The sequence below is a fragment of the Mustela nigripes genome, chromosome 13 (genome assembly GCF_022355385.1).
Source record: "Mustela nigripes isolate SB6536 chromosome 13, MUSNIG.SB6536, whole genome shotgun sequence".
Classification (NCBI taxonomy): domain Eukaryota; kingdom Metazoa; phylum Chordata; class Mammalia; order Carnivora; family Mustelidae; genus Mustela; species Mustela nigripes.
The window spans coordinates 1,672,961-1,690,583 of NC_081569.1; the positions used below are offsets into that span (position 1 = coordinate 1,672,961).

The 17,623-nt window shown below is 60.6% G+C and overlaps 1 protein-coding gene across 7 annotated transcripts in view; it reads left to right on the forward strand.

Moving 5' to 3' along the window:
- Positions 1–17,623, forward strand: part of ARNT2 (aryl hydrocarbon receptor nuclear translocator 2) — a 144,069-nt gene that overhangs the window by 104,526 nt on the left and 21,920 nt on the right. For all 7 annotated transcript variants that reach the window (XM_059371427.1, XM_059371429.1, XM_059371428.1 and 4 more), the window contains exons 9-12: positions 1,856–1,932; positions 3,268–3,402; positions 5,637–5,711; positions 10,812–10,963. In XM_059371427.1, coding sequence (XP_059227410.1) covers positions 1,856–1,932; positions 3,268–3,402; positions 5,637–5,711; positions 10,812–10,963 — 439 coding nt within the window. The remainder of the gene's footprint in view (positions 1–1,855; positions 1,933–3,267; positions 3,403–5,636; positions 5,712–10,811; positions 10,964–17,623) is intronic.

Genomic DNA, 17,623 nt, shown 5'->3' on the forward strand with positions numbered 1-17,623 from the left:
AGCTGTCAACAAAATTAGTTTTAGGATACTTCTGTCACCGCAATAAGGAACTCCATACACAACAATGGCTAGTCCCCTTCCTCCCCAAGTTCTAGGCACCTGCTTTCCATATCTATGGGCGGGCATCGTCTGAACATTTCCTATAGACTCATGGGGTGTGTGATCTTTCGTGTCTGCCTTTTTTCCCTCCCTGCAATGCTGTCAAGGTTCTCCCATGCTGTAGCACGAGTCACACTCCCTATTTGTGACTGGAGACCATTCCATTGTATGGAGTTACCCATTTTGCTCATCCACTCATCAGTGGGTTTTAGATGTTAGGGTTGTTTCCACTTTGGGGGGCTATTGTGAATAGAGCTGCCGTGAGCATTCCTGTACAGGTTTTGGTTTTGTGTGGGCAGATGTTTTTATTTCTCTTGGATGTACCACTTGGGGTGGAATGGCTGGGTCATATGGTGGGCCAGTGGTTAGCCTCATGACGGAGCTGCCAGACTGTTTTCCAGAGCCCTGGCGCCATTTTACATTCCTGCCAGTGATGTACGGAGCTCCAATTTCTCCACGTCTTTACCAACACTTGTTATTGCATGTTTTTCCTGTTGGAGTCATCGTGAGAGGTGTGAGGTGGTATCTCACTGTGGTTTTGATTTGCATTTCTTAGTGATTCATGATGCTGAGCATCTTTCCATGTGCTTATTAGTCATCTGTGTATCTTTTTTGGAGTAACATTCAGATCCTTTGCTCATTTTTACTTGGGAATATCTGTCTTTTTATTGCTGGGGCCTAAGTCAAAACTGTGTTTAGAGATCATGTATTACTTGAGAGTACTACACAAAGGATGCTTGAAAAATAAAGGAAATCCAGACATCCAGCTGATAACCTAAAGATCGCCAGGTACCACCCAGCCAGAGGCGGTGGGTCGGAATGGAGTGTGATCCTCATTCTTTCCTCCTGCTGACGCCCGTGCCCACCCCTTCTTCCCGCCACTCCTCTGCAGCTGCCTCCCACGTTCCCCAGCACTTAGATCTGGGCAGCGGCTCGCCAGGGGTGTGTCGAGGCCACCTAGACAGACATGTCCTCTAGCCTCATCCCATTCCTGGAGAAGTGGAGCCCAGTGTCCTGAGAGACACTGTGAGGTGTTGGGCAGCATGGAAGGCGCTTACCTCCCTACAACTGTCATAACCAACTGCAGATGCTCAAAACCTTGCACCGTGAGCGACCGGATGCCAGGCCCTACTGCCCAGAGCAGAAGACTCTTTCCTGACCAAAGAACACGGAGTATTGTTGTAACCAAGTCCCACCCACCCACAGCACTGGTTTTCTTTTCTTTTTTTTTTTAAATACTTTGTTTTTAAGTCATCTCTACATCCAACATGGGGCTCGAACTCACAACCCTGATATCAAGAGTTGCAGGCAGCCCCGACGGAGGCAGCCAGATGACCCCATCAAGCACTAGTTATCAGTGCTGAGTAACCATCACCCATTTCTCCTTTTAGCCCCTGTAAAGGAAGTATTTCCATAACCGGAAATGCCCCCTTACACCTCTTCCTGAGATTTCCTTTGTAGCTCGATTTACAAATTTTGCAATTGTGTAAATGAGTCATGGGCATCTCATCTTCCTTGAGCTCCTCTGCCCCGTGCACAGATACCCAGGCGCCGGTCCCCAGGAAGTTATCGGAGGCGTCAGGCAGAGAGGGGAGCCAGGCAGGAGTGGGCACCGGCTAATTCACTCACTTCCTTGCAGACCTCGAGTGGGCCTTGTGGATCTGCATTTTGGGTTCACAGATGAACATCCGGGATGCTCTTGCCCCTTTGCTGCCCACCTTGGGCATGTCGCTGACGCTGGCTTTTCTCATTCCAGGAATGACTATCCCCGAGGAGGACGCTGAGGTGGGGCAGGGCAGCAAGTACTGCCTCGTGGCCATCGGAAGACTCCAGGTGAGGGCGAGGGCACGGTTCTCTGCAGGGCCAGAGAGGGGCTTGCGATTCCAGGGAGCAGGTGCATGTGGCTCTGCCCACTCTGACCCCCGGGTGCCCAGTGTTCTCTGGCTTCTGGTCCCTGTCTGCACAGGGGTGAGGCTGGATCTGGGAGAGCACAGGGAAACAGGTGGTGAACCATGGAGTCCTTGCTATAGAGGGCCCCACTCAGTCCAGCCACAGCAGAGTCAGCCTCTGCTCCCAGGGCAGTGGGCTGATCACCTTGAACGCTTCCCCAAGGTCCTCAAGATGAAGCACTAAGTCCTCTCCAGCCTCATCCCTCCCGTCCCCCTCGTGCTTGATTCCCACGCTCCTGTAAGCCTTTTCCGCAGACCCACAGGCTCCTCCCCCGCCTGTGGGCCCTGCGGGCTGTTTCAGCTCCCTGCGGGCTGTTTCAGCTGTCTGCTGTTCCCTGTTCCCTTTCTTCCCCCCACCCCACCCTTCACTCGTATTTATGCCTCCTCCAAGGTCTCGCTGGGGGGACGCCTTTATCCACGTCGTCAAAATCAGTCGTTCCCTCTTCCCTGCACTTCCTGCAATGAGCTCACCCGTTGGCTTTCCTTCCTTATAGCCCGTCTTCTTAGCGGAGGGTGTGCCCCTTCCCTGGAAGCTCTCCTCTCAAAAGCCACGTGGGAAACGTGACTTTTTAATCTCGTGAAAATGAAATGTGCCGCATCATGTCGGTGCAGCCCATGGGCTCGGTGTCTGGCGCACACGGTAGCCACTCAGTGGGCTGGACCCCTCCGCGTTTGCCCTGTGGCCCCGCCAGCCCTTCCCCTGCTGGTGGTGTGTGCCCAGAGCACACTAGCCTGTCGTGCTTTTGGGTCCTAGTTCCTTCCACCCTCAGACAAATGAATAAGAGGTTTCATTAGCATGTGATAAGCATGGCTTATTCCGTACAGGTGGGTGAAGTGCATTCGCTCTGCAAATGTCTGCTTTGCGATTTCGTTGACCAGTTCCTCAGGCTCCTCAGTAAGGGGACAGTGGGAGGAGGGAAGGGTGTTAGCGTCCCCAAGCACCAGCAACGTGCCAGGCGTTGTGCCGGGGTTTGGTGTGCAGAATCTCACCCCACCCTCTGAGATACACGGTTTGGATTCCCACTGCCTAATAAGGACACGGGCCCCCCGCAGTGCAAAGCAGCGCATGGTGGCTGTTAGTGGGAGGTGTGGCCAGTGCGCTTTGAACACTGGGGCTGGGATCTGTGACAGACACCACGTGGATTCTTCCCATCCTCTCTCGTGCCCCCCCGTCTCTGTCTCCATCAGAAGCATCTCAGTGTGGCTGTCCCCTTTCCAGGTGACCAGCTCTCCCGTGTGCATGGACATGACTGGGATGTCAGTGCCCACGGAGTTCTTATCTCGGCATAACTCCGACGGGATCATCACGTTCGTGGACCCGAGATGCATCAGCGTAATCGGCTACCAACCCCAGGTAGGCGGTTCTCAGCCCATGGCAGTCAGCTAGAGGTTTAGCTTCACTTGAGATGCACTTGTCTCATATGTGCGAGAGCCAGCGGCGTAAAAATCCAGCTTGCTGCCTGGAGACAGCTCTGTCCTTCCAAGGCAAGAAAGGCGTTAACTCTTACCATCAACTCTTCCGTTTTCTCCTAACCTTTCCTCCCGTCTCTCTGGTTGTTCACAAACCAGAGTTAAGATGCTTCGTGGGAATCGCTGAACTTAGATGAACAGCAGACGGGACATCTCCTTCTTGCAAACCTCAAAAACGAGATTAATGTGAAGGGCTCTGAAACGTCTTGAAAGATGTTCACTCATTTTTGCCTAATCCCTTGTTTCTCACATGTGTTTGGAACTTGTGTCTAGGGGTATAGTTTCAGATCTCTGTTCCGGACCTTTTTCTTTTTTTTTTAAAGTCAGCATCATAAGAAACACCAGAAGGCAGGAGAAATTAATCTAAATTAAAATAAACCAAAGAGAAGTGCATCTGGGTGGCTCAGTGGGTTAAGCTTCTGCCTTCGGCTGTCATGATTTCAGGGTCCTGGGATCAAGTCCCACGTCGGACTCTCTGCTGGGTGGGGAATCTGCTTCTCCCTCTGCCCGCCACTCCCCCTGCCGTGTGTGCGCACGCACTCACTCTCTCTCTTTCTCTGTCAGATAAAAACCTAAAATCTTAAAAAAATAATAAACCACAGAGAACATCACCATATGTGTTGTGAGAGCTTTCAGCAGGCCCCGGGGCTGAGGACAGGTAGCCAGAGGGGACATTTGGAAGATAATCGAAGGAAGGTTAATATGTGTGGAATATTGGGTGATTGAATAGAACAATTATTTATTTATTTATTTATTTATTTTTAGGTGTCATATGGAATGTTAAGGTTTTGCAGGATGTTCTTTTTTTTGAGATACACACTTTGGAGACGGGTGTCCTACTGTCTCCTTCTTCCAAATGATTCAGAAAGAGGTTTTTCAGTGTGTCTGTAGATACAAAAGATTTTTCATTTGTGTACACCTCCGTGGCTTTCATTTACATATATTCTTATTCACACACATCCGAAAGATAGTCAAATGCAGAGGCGACCATCTAGGGATGGGATATTCAGGGTTTTTCATATGATCCTTTCAGCTTTTACATAGATTCAAATTTCTCCCAAAATAAAAAAAAATAAAAAATAAAACCTTTAAAAAAAGAAAGAAAGGAAGGAAAAGATCTCTGTTCTGAGGAACAAAGCTGGGACACGTTGACGTGGGCACTTCAAGAACACGTATTATCTGAGAGCTAGAAACAGTCCAGGGGCGCCCTGCTGGCTCTGTCCAAAGAGTGTGCAGCTCTTGATGTCAGGGTGGTGAGTTCAAGCCCCGTGTTGGGTTAGAGACTACTTAAATAAATAAACTTTCAATAAAGAAGAGACCTAGAGACAGTCCAACTTGAAATAGGGAACCCTGCGAGTAATTGTACATCTCGAGTTTGATGCAAACTTGAGATTGTTGGAAGGAGTGAGGGGGACACGGGTTCCAAAGTCGCCGTCGCCTCGGCCGGTGCTGCTTCCAGATTCGTTTATGCAGCAGCACCCCCGAGCGTCAAGACGCTCCTTGGTGCGCAGACAAGACCTGCTGCCCACGTCCGTGTCCGCCCCCGTGGAAGCTGTCGGGGGTTTGGGTTCTGGCCAACAAGGTCATTTTTCTCCTTGGCTGCCTGAGACTCATCCACGGGACCCCTTTCCCGTCCCCCGCGTGGAGCCCTGCGACGGTTTATCTGAGTCTGGCTGGTTTTTGTTCTGGGCTCATGCCAGGTGCTCTGAGTAAGAAGCGGGTGATGGTCAGTGCGGTTACCGTGGGGTCCCAGCACCTGTCCGTCCCCGAGAGCGTCCGTGGCCGCATTTCAGCAACTGCAGGCCTGTCTGTCCTCGTGCTAGTGTTTGCGTCCTTGTGTTTATTATAGTACGTTTGTTGCGGTTTGCCTCTCGAAGGCAAATGGAAACGAAATCACCCTCCGGCGGTGCTGGTCCAGGGCCCTGGCGAGATCGGAGTGGGCGGGAGCGCCCAGGACGGCAGGCGGGCATCGAAGCCAGCCCCTCACCGCCCCAGGGACATCCTGCGCGCTGGGGGACCGAGGGACGTGGGGCGAAGGGGGTCCAAGGACGCGGCCGTCCAATGGCAACGCATCCGCCGAGGGAATCACGGCGTCTCATGGCATGTCTCTTTCTTCAGGATCTTCTAGGGAAGGACATTCTGGAATTCTGCCACTCCGAGGACCAGAGCCACCTGCGCGAGAGCTTTCAGCAGGTACCGCCAGCGCTTGCCGACGGCTACTGCGGCACCGGGGGCCTGGGCAGGTGGCCAGGGGGACACACCAGGCAGGCTGCAGGGGGCTACCCTAGGCTTCGGTCAGGGGCCTGGCTGCCGGGACTCCCAGTTGAGGGGGAGGGGGGACCCACTGGGAAGCTGTGCCTGTGTCCAAAGGGCAGATGATGGGGAGGTCAGGGGTGTGGGGAGGAAGCAGGGAGAGTCTCCCAGGGGAAGGAACTGGGGACAGGAGGAGCCCGCCCCTGACAGAGCATTCCAGATGGGTGCCCGGCCCCCAGAGAGGCGGAAGAATGTGGCCTATTGGGGACTCGCATGTAGCCCCTTGGTCTGGAGTGACACTTGCCACCAGTCATGGGGGGACCCACGGTAGAGGCTGCTGAGCCCCCCGGGGGGGGCAGACGCTCTCCCCTCGTCGTTTCCGGGAGGGCTCCGCCGAGGACCGTGAGCTGAGCAGTGGGTCTGAGACAGCGCGGGTACACGGGGAGCAGGTGTGGGAACCCTGAGAACAGAGGCGCCGTGGGGAGCTGGGGACGGTCCAGGGAGGAGAGGACAGGTGGGGCGCAGCCTGAGGTGACCCCTGTAGGCTTGGTGGCACTCGGGGCGGACAGCGAAGGGGAGCTGGGAGGGAGACCGCCTGTCACTGAGTCGTTCAGTGTCACCCCGTCTCCACCGTGATGCCCGGCGCTGAGCACCTGCTCTGTGTTGTGCTTGCGCCCCACAGACACCTGTGTGCGTCCCGCGGGCTTGTCCTGGGGGTGGGGGGACGTTGCCACTGCGTCTCAGGAGAGAAAGCGGAGCCTCGGGGACGTAGGAGTGCCTAAGACCACACGGTGGGCGCGTGAGGACCGGGAGTCTGAGGGCCTGTCGCCTCCTGGGCCCACGCTCGGCCGTGACGGCAGAGAACGAGTTCCTCCTCTGAGACCTTGGGGGGCTCACAGGAGCCCAGGAAAGAGAGGACTCGGCTGTGTTCTAGGACGCGGGCCTTGGAGATCGGTTCTAGGAGGGACTAATAGTCTCTCAGGCGTCTGATGGGACAGGCCCTCGCTGGCAGCTCCCCTCGACATCTGCTCCGTTCACGCCCCGTGTTGGGGGTCTCGGAGCCCCCGCCTGCCCCTTGGGCTCGGTCCTTGCCTGCCTTCTCTCCCCTTCTCCGGGGACAGCACAGACGGGCACTGACGTTCCGCTCCTGCCACACCTGCTCCGAGCACCCGCGGCCTCCAGAGGCTTGCCCGTCCCGTCCATGTCTCCCTGCTCCCCCCGTGTCCCCCTCGTGCCCCCCGTACCCCCTACTTCCGCGGGCCCAGAGCTGAGACCCAGTTGGCCCCCTCCTCTGGTCTTGCTGCCCCCGTGCAGCCCTCACGTCCTCTTCCCCGCAAAAGGCATGTGCTGCCGGCCCCTTCTCCCTGTGCTCCTTCCCACCAACCTTGACCAGGCCGCCCCCTCTCATCTTCAACAGCGCGGCGGTGTCCTTGCCGGGCTCCCTACTTGGCTCCTGCCCACCCCACGTGATTTGGGAGACACAGATTCAGCTCTGCCACATCTTTGCGTAAACATGCCCACGGCTTCCCAGTGCCCCTGGAATCTGATCCAAGCTTTGTACCACGGCTGCCAGTCCAAGGTGACCCTTGCTGCACGTGTGTTACCCACACTCGTTCGTGGCTCATGGTCACGTGGGTCTTCTGGGGCCTTGAGCACATCATGCTATTTCCAACCTCAGGGCCTTTGCACATGTTCCTCTGTGCAAAGAGTGCGGTCCCCCCACTCTTCCCAGGACCGATGTCTTCTTATTGATCAGGTTTTAACTCCAGCCCTCTCAGAGTTGCCGTCAATGGCCATGCTAGTAAGGAAAGCCCCCACCCACCTTCTCACCCTCCTGTTCTCCCTACAGAACAGTTCCAGCTGGTAATTGTTTCTCCGCTGATTTCCCTTTCCCCCCATCCTGTCTACTGACACATCAGCTCCCTGCGGACAGGTCCCACGTCTGGTGCCCACGCCGCATGTGCTCGTGGGTGAGCGGCCCGGGACAACGCAGTCCAAGTGGACGGCGACTTTCATTCTGGAACAGTGTGAACAGAGAACCGTGAAGCACGGCCAGAGTGCGTCCTTCATGCCTCGTCTTTGCCAGTGCGTGGAGATTTTACTACGTGGTGGCCTGGGTCGGCTTCCCTCTTCTGGGTCTGTGGGAACAAAGCTCTGGCAATGAGCGTCCTTCCGCGGCCAGCGACCAGGCAGAACTCTGGTCCACACGGTCTCAGGTGGTCCTCTGCGCTCACCATCCGTCGTCAGCCCCACTCTTCACGGTGGACGGTGGGATGCAGAGAGTTTCAGTCACCTGCCCAGAGACCCTCAGCAGGGCATTAACAGAGCGAGGGCCAGAGCTGCCCGCTTCTAGCATGTTCTCCCGTCGCCATGCACACAGGCCTCTGCGTTGGACTGCACAGCGACGCCAGCAGAAGCTGGGTGGTTCTGGACAGAAACAGGAGGAAGGTTACCCCCGATCCCGCGGCACCGGCTCACAGACCTCTCACCCCAGGGCGCGGCCAGCCCACGGCAGGCGGGACATGGAGCCGGAGCCGCGCCTGAGAACCGGGGGCCCCGTGGTCACAGCGCTCAGCGGGCAGGGGCCAGGCGGCCACAGAGACATCCTGGAGCACCATCCTCAGCCCCTCGTGTGTGTTCTTTGGGCCCCAGCCACTGGGGGACGAATGTTGATAGAGGGAAGTGGCTTGTTTTTGCAGAAGCGGCAAAGGAGCTGTGTCAACCCGGAGTCCGCCTTGGAACTCTCTGGATTGAAACCAGAGCATTTGCGTGGCCCGGACGTGAGACCCTCAGAGTGCCGTCAAGTTCCTGAGGAATTTGGGTTGGGTGGGGTGGCCTGTGCCCAGGCGGGGGACACGAGTCTGCCCTTGGCTCACTCTCGGACCCTCGCCGGCTTACATTTCTTTTGGCAGCCGCGTGGAAGGGTGGGACCCAGCCAGACCCAGACCCAGGAGGGCATGATGGAGGGACCCGGGTGCGGCCCCGCCCCTCCCCAGCCTCTGGCCTCCGCACGCCCCCGGCTCCCGCGCACAGAATGTGTGCCTCCTGCCAGGGTGCCTCACTCGCCGACCACGTCCCCACATCGAGCCCTCCGGGGACTTCTGCCCCCTCCGTGAGGAACCCTCTCTGGACCCCGTGATGTCCTCTTGATGGTGTGGCTCTGAGCTGGGGCTCAGCCTGCTGTGTCTGGGCTCCTCTTTGGCCAAAGGTGCTCCTGGAGATGGTGGGCCGTGGGGTCTGGCGATCCAGATCCCGGTCCTGCCTCGGGCACGGCTTAGTCAGGAGGCCTTGGCGGCACATTTAACTCCATCAGGGCTCAGATGCCAGACGCGCACAGTGCCCTAGGGAGGCCCACACGAGGTGACCTGGGTCACATGCTGAGCGGGAACCGGGCCCTGGGAGGGTGCGGGGCTGCTGCTCCCTCCCGCTGCTCCTTCTCCCGCCTGAGGGCCCAGCTTCGTGCACAGACGGCGTCTTGGCAAGTGTCTGCCACTTGGAAGCTAAGGGTCCCCACGGTCTCAAGTGTCCCATGAGGACAGACGCTTGTGTGTGGCATCTTCAGGGAGCCCAAGGACACAGGTCTCAGAGGGAGCAAGGTGACCACCGGTTTTCCCTGTGTCTTGTCCCACAGGACCCCCTCAGAAATGGTGACCTCAGGGGCATGTGACCTAGAGCAGGGGTCCTGGGAGGAAAGGGCCAGCTTCCTGCTGTGACCGCACCCCTGCCGCCAGGCGTGGCCACTGGCCTCCGGGCCTCGCCTCACCCAGTGTGTGTGTCCCTCTGGGCGCTGGTCTGGTTTCCTTATCACTCTGGCTCTCCGCCAGGGAGTCCAAGCTCCAGGTTTCATTCCGTCCGGTTTCCCCAGGGGCTCTGCCGAAAGAGGGTGGGCGCCCAGGCTGCATCAGCCCTGCTCATGGGGCCAGAAGCCCTGTCGAGAATTCAGAAACGGTGCTCCATGGGTCTCCTTCATGCCGAGCTTGGGGCTGAGGGCATGGGGAGGGGGACAGGACTCAGGTGACCAAGAGGTCTCTCCCTGTCCCTGTCCCTAGGCTGTCCACAGATATTCAGCCGGAAATAAACTACAAGTCATGGAGTTAAGGAGGAGAGATGGGCCCTCCCTGACCCTGCGGCCAGGGCCCTGTTCTTATCTCTGATCACACTTTGGACTCATGGTCAGTCAGCCCAGGTGCCCCAAGCCCAGAGCCTTCTCTGTTCTGAGCAACCCCAGGATCTGGAGAACACAGGCCTGCGGAGAGGAGAGACCCGCCGCCTTGCTTTGCCCCAGGACTCTGCTCACACCCAAGCCTCCGCCCACCCACCAGTCATTCGTAGCTGCTCCTGTTTCTGCTGCAGCCTGGAGAGCTGCCGCCCGAATGTGCCTTCTGGCCCTGTGGGTGCTCCGTGCACACCCCGGCGGCCCCTGGGCATGCACACCCATAGCTCGGCATCTTCTTGTGCCTGGATCGTGTGTGTCTGCCAGGAGAACAGGGCAGGCAAAACACACTGTAGTTTGGAAGCAAAGACCTTGGTTCCTTCCCAGCTTCCCCAGCAGCGTTGTCGGATCTCGGGCAGCTTAGTTACTTTCTCTAGGAGTTGGTATTAAACCTTTGTAAACAGTCACACCCGGGTGAGGATGGACGTTGGGAAGCAGGTTGGAAGCCCTGCTGTGGCATAGACTCGGGCTTATGGACAAGAGGGAGGAAGCAGCAAGTGCCCCGATACAATGTAACCACGCACCTAATGTGGGCGGCGGAGGAGTGGGCGCTGCTGGAATCAGACCAGAGCAGCCTCGCCGCCCGGGCAGAGAGGGGGGCACTCAGCAGATAGAGCGTCATGAACCATTTGAAAAAGCTGAGAGGTCCGGGGACAAGGCGGGTGTCGCTGAGCTGGTGGCAGAGCGCGGGCTGCAGAGATGGAGGAGCGCCCCAGCCACACCCGTTCCCCGCCCCCGTCCTGCCGGCCCCACCACGCGCCCGTTCTGAGCCCCCAGGGGCTTCCCCGCCGCCGGGCACTGACCTCCTCCCACCGGTGTCTCCGCAGGTGGTGAAGCTCAAGGGCCAGGTGCTGTCGGTCATGTACCGGCTGCGCACCAAGACACGCGAGTGGATGCTGATTCGCACCAGCAGCTTCACGTTCCAGAACCCCTACTCCGACGAGATGGAGTACGTCATCTGCACCAACACCAACGTCAAGTACGTGCTTGCCGTGCCCCCGGCCAGGTCTGGGCGCCTTTCCTGAGTCCGGGGCTGGAGCTCCCTCTCCGCATGGGCTCCGGCGCCCCCACAGCCGGTGGCCCCCGCGGGACCTGCAGAGCAGGCCTGGGGCTGAGGGGGGCTGCGTCACAGCTTCCCCTCTCTTGCCTTGCCACGCTCCTGCCCCTGCTTCCCAAGCCCGAGGGACGGCCCCCATGGCTGCCCCACCCCCCAGCCTCGATGCAGGTGTCCTGCTTGCTGGGCCTGGCTGGGCCCCCGGCACGCAGGGCCCGGCATGGCCGAGCCAGGTGCCCTCCGGCTACAGGCATCCCTGCTGCGAGGGCCTGATCTTGGCCCTTTGGAAGCAGGGTCGGGGAGCAAGGCCGGGGCTGCAGCAGCCCCAGGGTCTGGGGGGTGGCAACGTAGGGACACACAGGCCCCCTGCCGCTCAGTCATCCACACGTTCCTCCGGCTCCAGGCCCCGTGGTGCCAGCTCACCGCTTCCACCCGTGTGCCCGCATGTTCGCCCAGAGCCTGGGCTCCAGGCTCGACCCCGCTTCCTGTGACCCGGAGTTGTGTCGGGTCACCTCTCAGAGCTCACTGTCCTGTCTGTGCAAAGGGGTGTGGCAGTGCTTCCGTGGGGCGGCCGTGAGGCCGGAGGTCAGGCTCCCAGCTACAGGCAGGTCACGCTTCCTCCCGTGATTTGTTGTCGAGGGACACAAGGGCAAAGAGCCAGCATGATCAAAGGCAAAACAATGTCCAAGGCTACGGAGCTGGTGTCAGGGCCCCCCACGTGCCGGGGCGTGAGAGGAGCTGCTGTCAAACTTCCTCGGTGCCCACGTGGGTCAGTGACATTGCTGTCCTGTGTCCTCCCAGGCCAAACTCTGACAGATGCCACCCCTGCCATCTCCTCTCCTCTTCCGACAGCCGTCCCGGTGATGGTGCCCGGTTGGTGACCACAACCTGCCGGCTTGCTCAGGGCTCTGGCCCCATTGAGTCTCTCAGCTGCCTGGATTGGGGCGTCCCCCTCAGGGGTGCCCCTGCTCTGGCCTCGTCCCCGGGCAGTCTCACCCTGTGTCTCAGCCTCAGCCCTGCTCCTGGCCCACAAGGCCCCGAGCTGGACAGTCCGGTCCACTCATGCGAGGCTCCTCGGCACGGCTGTCCTGGGTTTTGATGCCGGCCCCCGCTGGACGGGTCGCTGTGTCGTCCGAGGCTCAGGTGCCTTGTCTGGAAAGTGGGGAGAATAGCCTGGTGCCCGGGTCCTGCATGTGGACGGTGCGTGTGAAGCCGTGGGGGGGATGGCAGGCCCGGGGCTGGACCTGGCGTGTGGGGCCGGCCGCGGCTGACTGGAACCGTGTCGGTGCGCAGAGTAGCACCTGCCACCGTGTCCCGGTTCGCTCCTCCCGGGCCACCCCTACCCGCTGTAGGCTCTGGAGGTGCACTTGCTTCTTCAGGCTCCGCGCAGATCGTCCTGCCTCCTCCTGGTGGCAGGAATGAGGGTCCCCGGAGCCGATCGGGCCCTCCCAGCACATCCTCCCTCTCCTGTGGGCCACGCTCCTCTCCAGGCCCTGCCACGGGCTCCTCCTGAGACTCGGCACCGGCTCCGGCTCCGGCTTCCCGAACGGGGAGCTCCAGGTCTCCCTGGCCCTCCAGGCTCTCTCTGCCAGCCCTCGGTTGGGGCCCCATCCCCTTGTCCCCCTCACAGCCTGGCCTTGGCCCCCAACTCTGCTCACTCGCTTTCCCAGCGGCCATAGTGATCGGGCAGATCCTCACTGTTCATCCCCAAACTGGGTGACCCCTCGCGCCCCTCTGCTCCTCCTGCCTTGGCCTGCCTGGCGCCGCGGCTCCTCTCCGTCTTCCAGCCGCGCCGTTCCGGGCTGTAGGAAGAGCGGGTGTGCACGGCAGCCACGGATCAGGCTGTGTTTCCCCCGTGTCCGAGAGGGTCCTGCAGCTACGTGGTAAACTCGGTATGACCAGGGTCTGTCACTCCCCAGCCTTCTCCATGTGGGGAGGAGGGTCCTTGCTGAGAGAGTGGAGAGGCAGCTGCAGCCCCGGGCCCGTCTCCCCCCAGGGTCTCAGGGCTGAGGTGACCGTGTGCTCCCGGCCTGGGGGCAGCTGGTGGGGGCAGTGGGAGCCCCGGGGGGAGGACACCAGCTTGGCTCGATCAGTGTCCGCTCACGTTGTCGCTGGTACGTTCTATCCTGGTCCCTCTGCAGCCACATCAGCTGCCACCGTCGGTCGTGCAGACAGGCAAGCCTGTCTAGTACACGGGGCCCTGGACGCAGTTCTAGAACCTTCATTCTCATGTCAGCTTACTGGCTGGGGGGGTCGGGGAGAGCCGCCTGGTCTCTGATGCAGCCTCTGGGGGCCGAGGGCTGTCCCCCCTAGGTGATGAGAGTTGTCCCACGGCATCATGGGGACAGCCCTCACCCTGCTCTCAGACCTGAGGCTGGCCCGGGCACGAGTCAGCTCTGCAGCACATCTGGGCCTCGTGGGGTTCAGACCCGATCCTAGCCAGGCATCCGGCAGAGTCCTCTTGATTTGGGTCAGAGGGCAGGTGAAGCCCCCCTTCCTGGGTTTTTATTTCTGTTCTACTTTCCACCGTTCCTCATTGAGGCCCATGTTTGTACGGGCGTCAACCATCTGGGCTGGATACTCTTGGCAACGGGTGCTCCCAGAGCCCCTCAGGAGGACGCAGGCCCGGGGCAGGCTCCAGGACGCGTGGGGTGCCCATCACCAGGGAGGGGCCGTGTTCCCTGGACAGAGGCACGCGGTGAGGACGCAGGGCCAGAGAGGGAGCACATCCGCCCACAGCCTCCGATTCCGCCTTCCCATGGGTGGTGCTGCCCCAGGGCCCAGAAGGACAGGTGGGACCTCCTCAGGGACCACAGAGGCTCTGCTGTGAGCTCAGAGGCAGGGGCCCAGGGCCAATGGGCTGTGTCCCGTGTCTCAGGGCAGCTGCTCTGGGCAGCTCCGTGGGGTTGGAGGGGATGAGAACGCCCCCTCAGACCTGACGGCGACCTTTTCCTGGTGACGGTGGCGGGAGATGTGCGCTGCGGGCAGCAGAGGGCAGTGACGACCAGGAGGCGAGCCCGCGGCCTGCAGCACGTGTTGGCTGGGCTCCGCCGGCAGCAGGCAGACTCACTGCCACAGGAAGGTCCGTCTGTGCTCATGCTCAGGGCGAGAAAGGCATGCTGCCTTCGGGCAGGAGTGTGTGGAAGGAACCGCCTGGAGAACGGAGTGTGCCGTGCTTAGCCTGTGTGCGAGGCTGCCGAGAGGAAGGTCTCTGTGCCCTCTGCGCTGGCTCCCGTGGCATTGGAGGGAGAAGGGCAGGAGGCACAGCCCGGGGTCTTGTCTGCTCACAGCACCCGTGTACGGGCGGTGCATGTGCTCGGGGCTGAGTCTGTCTTGTGGGGACACAGTGTGGGCTCTGAGCAGGGGCTGGTGCTTCTGTACACGTGCGAGGTAGCAGCAGGCCGGTGCCGGTGCCGGCTCGTCTTCAGGGGCTTGTGAAGCTCTCCCTTGGCAGGTCCTGACGGTCTTGTTCCAAGGCCACCGTCGGTCTTCGTGACCACGGATGCTCTCTGTGCTGGTCTGCGCACTTCCTCAGGCCCCCACTACATCCGGTCATGTAGCGTCCCTCGCCCCCCGCCGGCCGTCTGTCCGCACGTGCTCAGTGGAGCCCACCCAGTGCAGCAACCCCCGCCCCCCAGGACTACAGGAGACTGGAGCCTAGAGTGGGCTGTGAGAGCGGGTGACCTTCCTCATCTCCGCAGACCTTAGCCAGGGACGGGCCCGCGCTCCCAGTCACCAAGCCCCAGCCTGGGACTTGTCCCCCGTCCCAGCCTCCCAGGCACCTGCGGCAGACGACCTGGCAGAGAACGGGGCCCCACGGCTTCTGTCTGGGAGCCTCTCTGGGCCATCTCCTCCTCCCCTGCCTCTTCCCCAGTGCCCCGCGGAGACCTCTGCCCTGTGCCGGGGCATCCTCCATCCCCTTCCTGACCAGCTCGCCCTGCCTTCCGTCCAGCCCACACCGAGCCGCCCATGTGGCCCAGGAGCTGTCGCCAACACACGCTCCCGCCACTCCTCCGTAGAATCAACTCCAAACCCCAGGACGGGCACTCGGGGTCCTGCCGGTGGGCGTGCAGACGGCGCTCAGTCAGTGGCAGGCACAGTGAGCCTCACTCCAGTCGGTCGGGCTCAGGAGCCCCAGGGCTCCTCGCCAGATCCCAGTTCTCCCAGAGCTGCGGTCTCTGCTGCGTCTGACACCGTGGTGGCAGGTCGCACTCTTGCTCAGACTGAGGAAGACCCTTTGTCCCGGGGAGCGTCGGCCGTCCCCGCCGCCTCGGCCAGCCCCCGACACCTCTGCCGCAGGGAGGCCGCGCTGACGGAAAGCCCGGGCCTGACGGCCCTGGTGTGGGATCCTCGGCTCCCGTCCGCAGCAGACGGGGAGGTGGACAGCAGGGTCCCCCGCACGTGCTGTTGGTGGAGCCCGGAGCAGCCACATCCTCCCCCGCCCCCCTGGAATTTGCAGACCTACCCAAGTTTATTTTTATTCCATTGCCGTGAAATGTTCAAGGAAGCCCATCAGACTTCTTCCCAGGATGGGCGCCTGCGAGTCAGCATTTCCTCCGCGGGTGTGCCACTACGGGCACCGAGACCAAAGTCAGCCGGATGGGGCGGCTGTGTCCGGACCACAGGGGTGCGGTCAGATGCCTGGGGACCTGCTGGCCATGCCAGAGACCATGGTTCCTACCTCCCCCTGGAAGGAGCTTCCTCGGGCCCAGAAGGGGACAGAGCAGAGAGCAAGCTCCCACCCGCGCGCCCGTGGCCCTTGCCGGTGCCCTCGTACACAGCGGAGGTGCGGGCCCTTCCTCCCTGCGGCACAGACCTACAGGGGAGCACCCGGCACACAGCCGCACTCCATGCTCTTGCCCATTCCCCGATAGTCTGTGCCCTGGTGGGACATGGGCTCGGCCACAGGCGGGAGCGGCCGGTGCTCCTTGGACAAGCGCAGGTGGGCTGAAGCCTGGGCTCTGGGAAAGTTGTGGAGGAGGAGAGAGACGGAGGAGAGAGGCGTTCACTGGTCCCACAAGCCCTGGAGCACAGCTCTGCTCTCCCTTCTGCCGCTCCGGAATGGAAGACGTGGGGTGACGGTCCTTGTTACGTCGTGGGACGGAGTGTGGAGTCCGTAGACGGGTCTGAGTGCTGCGTGCACTGTCCCGGGCACGTGTTCAGGACTCTGCGCCCCACATTCTGCATCCGTGAAATGGGCAGGCTGCGGACGGAGGACCGTATGGCCGGGGCCAGCCGTGAGCTCTGTGCTCAGGCTTCAGGCTTCAGGGCCCTGCGAGTGAGTGACATGGGTGCTGCCCCGGGTGTAGCCAGAATAGTAAAACCCTGGAGTGAGAATAAGGAGAGAGAGAAAGTTGTGATTTTTCTACAGATCGTTATGTTCTTTTAAAATACTTGGAAATAGCAGTTAAAAATCCTTTTCAGTGCCCCAGTTCCCAGGCGTTGCGGGTGTGGGTGCAGACGGCCTGGGGGAACGCGCCGTGTTTTCTGGCTCACCTTTCCCCGGGGCTCTCGCCCCCAGGGCGGGAGACAAGCCACCTGTTCTCCCGCACCGGCCACAGCACACGTCCTGCCCGCTGTCCTCCCAGACCCTGTCCACACTCTGAGGACCCCTACCACGTGGGTCTGCACGTCCCGTCCTCTCCTCTGGGTCTAACCCAGAGCCTGGTGTGGACGTTTCAGTGGCTTCCCGGGACAGGCAGCCCACCCGGGCTGGATCTAAATACACTGGTCAGGGGTCCCCCAGTGAGGTTGTCTTCTGAGAGGTCTTCCTGGGGGGGCCACACGTGAAGGGTGCAGTGCGGGGGTGAGTGGTGTCCACACTGTCCTCTCTCTGGCCGCCGGAGAAGAGTTCAGGGACAGAATTTGGCTTATGTTGTGTTTCTCGGTGGTGGGAGGGGCAGGACGTGGACTCGGGCTGTTTGCGGCACAGATTTTCACGACCAGCTCTGCGAAGGAGGGAGTGGCCGTCGCGGGACGCAGTGAGCTCCCCAGCAGAGGAGGGAAGCCGAGACTGGCCTTGTCTTGGGTGGGTGCTGTGGACCGGCTCTTGCTCTGCTCGGGGAGCGGAAGTGGTCAGCCATCCGGACAGCCGCCCCTGGACCTACACAGCCTAGCGTTCTCCGTCTACACCTCCCACAGCCTCAGGGCGCCTGGATGTCCGCAAGCCGCTGTTAACCTTTGTGAACAGGATGGTGTATGCCCCTTCTCCTTGGGCCTCCAGCTGTCCGGCCACTGGAGGGACTGGCTGGGGGCAGTGGGGTGAGAGTCTGGGGGCTCCCCTGTCCCAGGGCTGGAGGAGCACAGCTGCCGCTGAGGCCAGGCTCCCGGCCGGCCGCATGTCCCACCAGTCTCATCGCCGGCCAGCACAGTGGCTCGCCTGGGGCTGCCTCCCCCCGGTGGGGTGTCCTCCATGCCATGAGGTGGCCACTGCCCCAAACCCTCTTCAGAGCACTGGGGCTTCTCTGCACACCCCACTTCTCCAGGCCTCCATGCGCTCTGTTGTGAAGGGAGTTCAGCAGACATCCTCGGGGAGGGCTCGGGGCTCTCTGTGTGAGCCCAGCAAGAGTTGCCTTGAGAACAGGG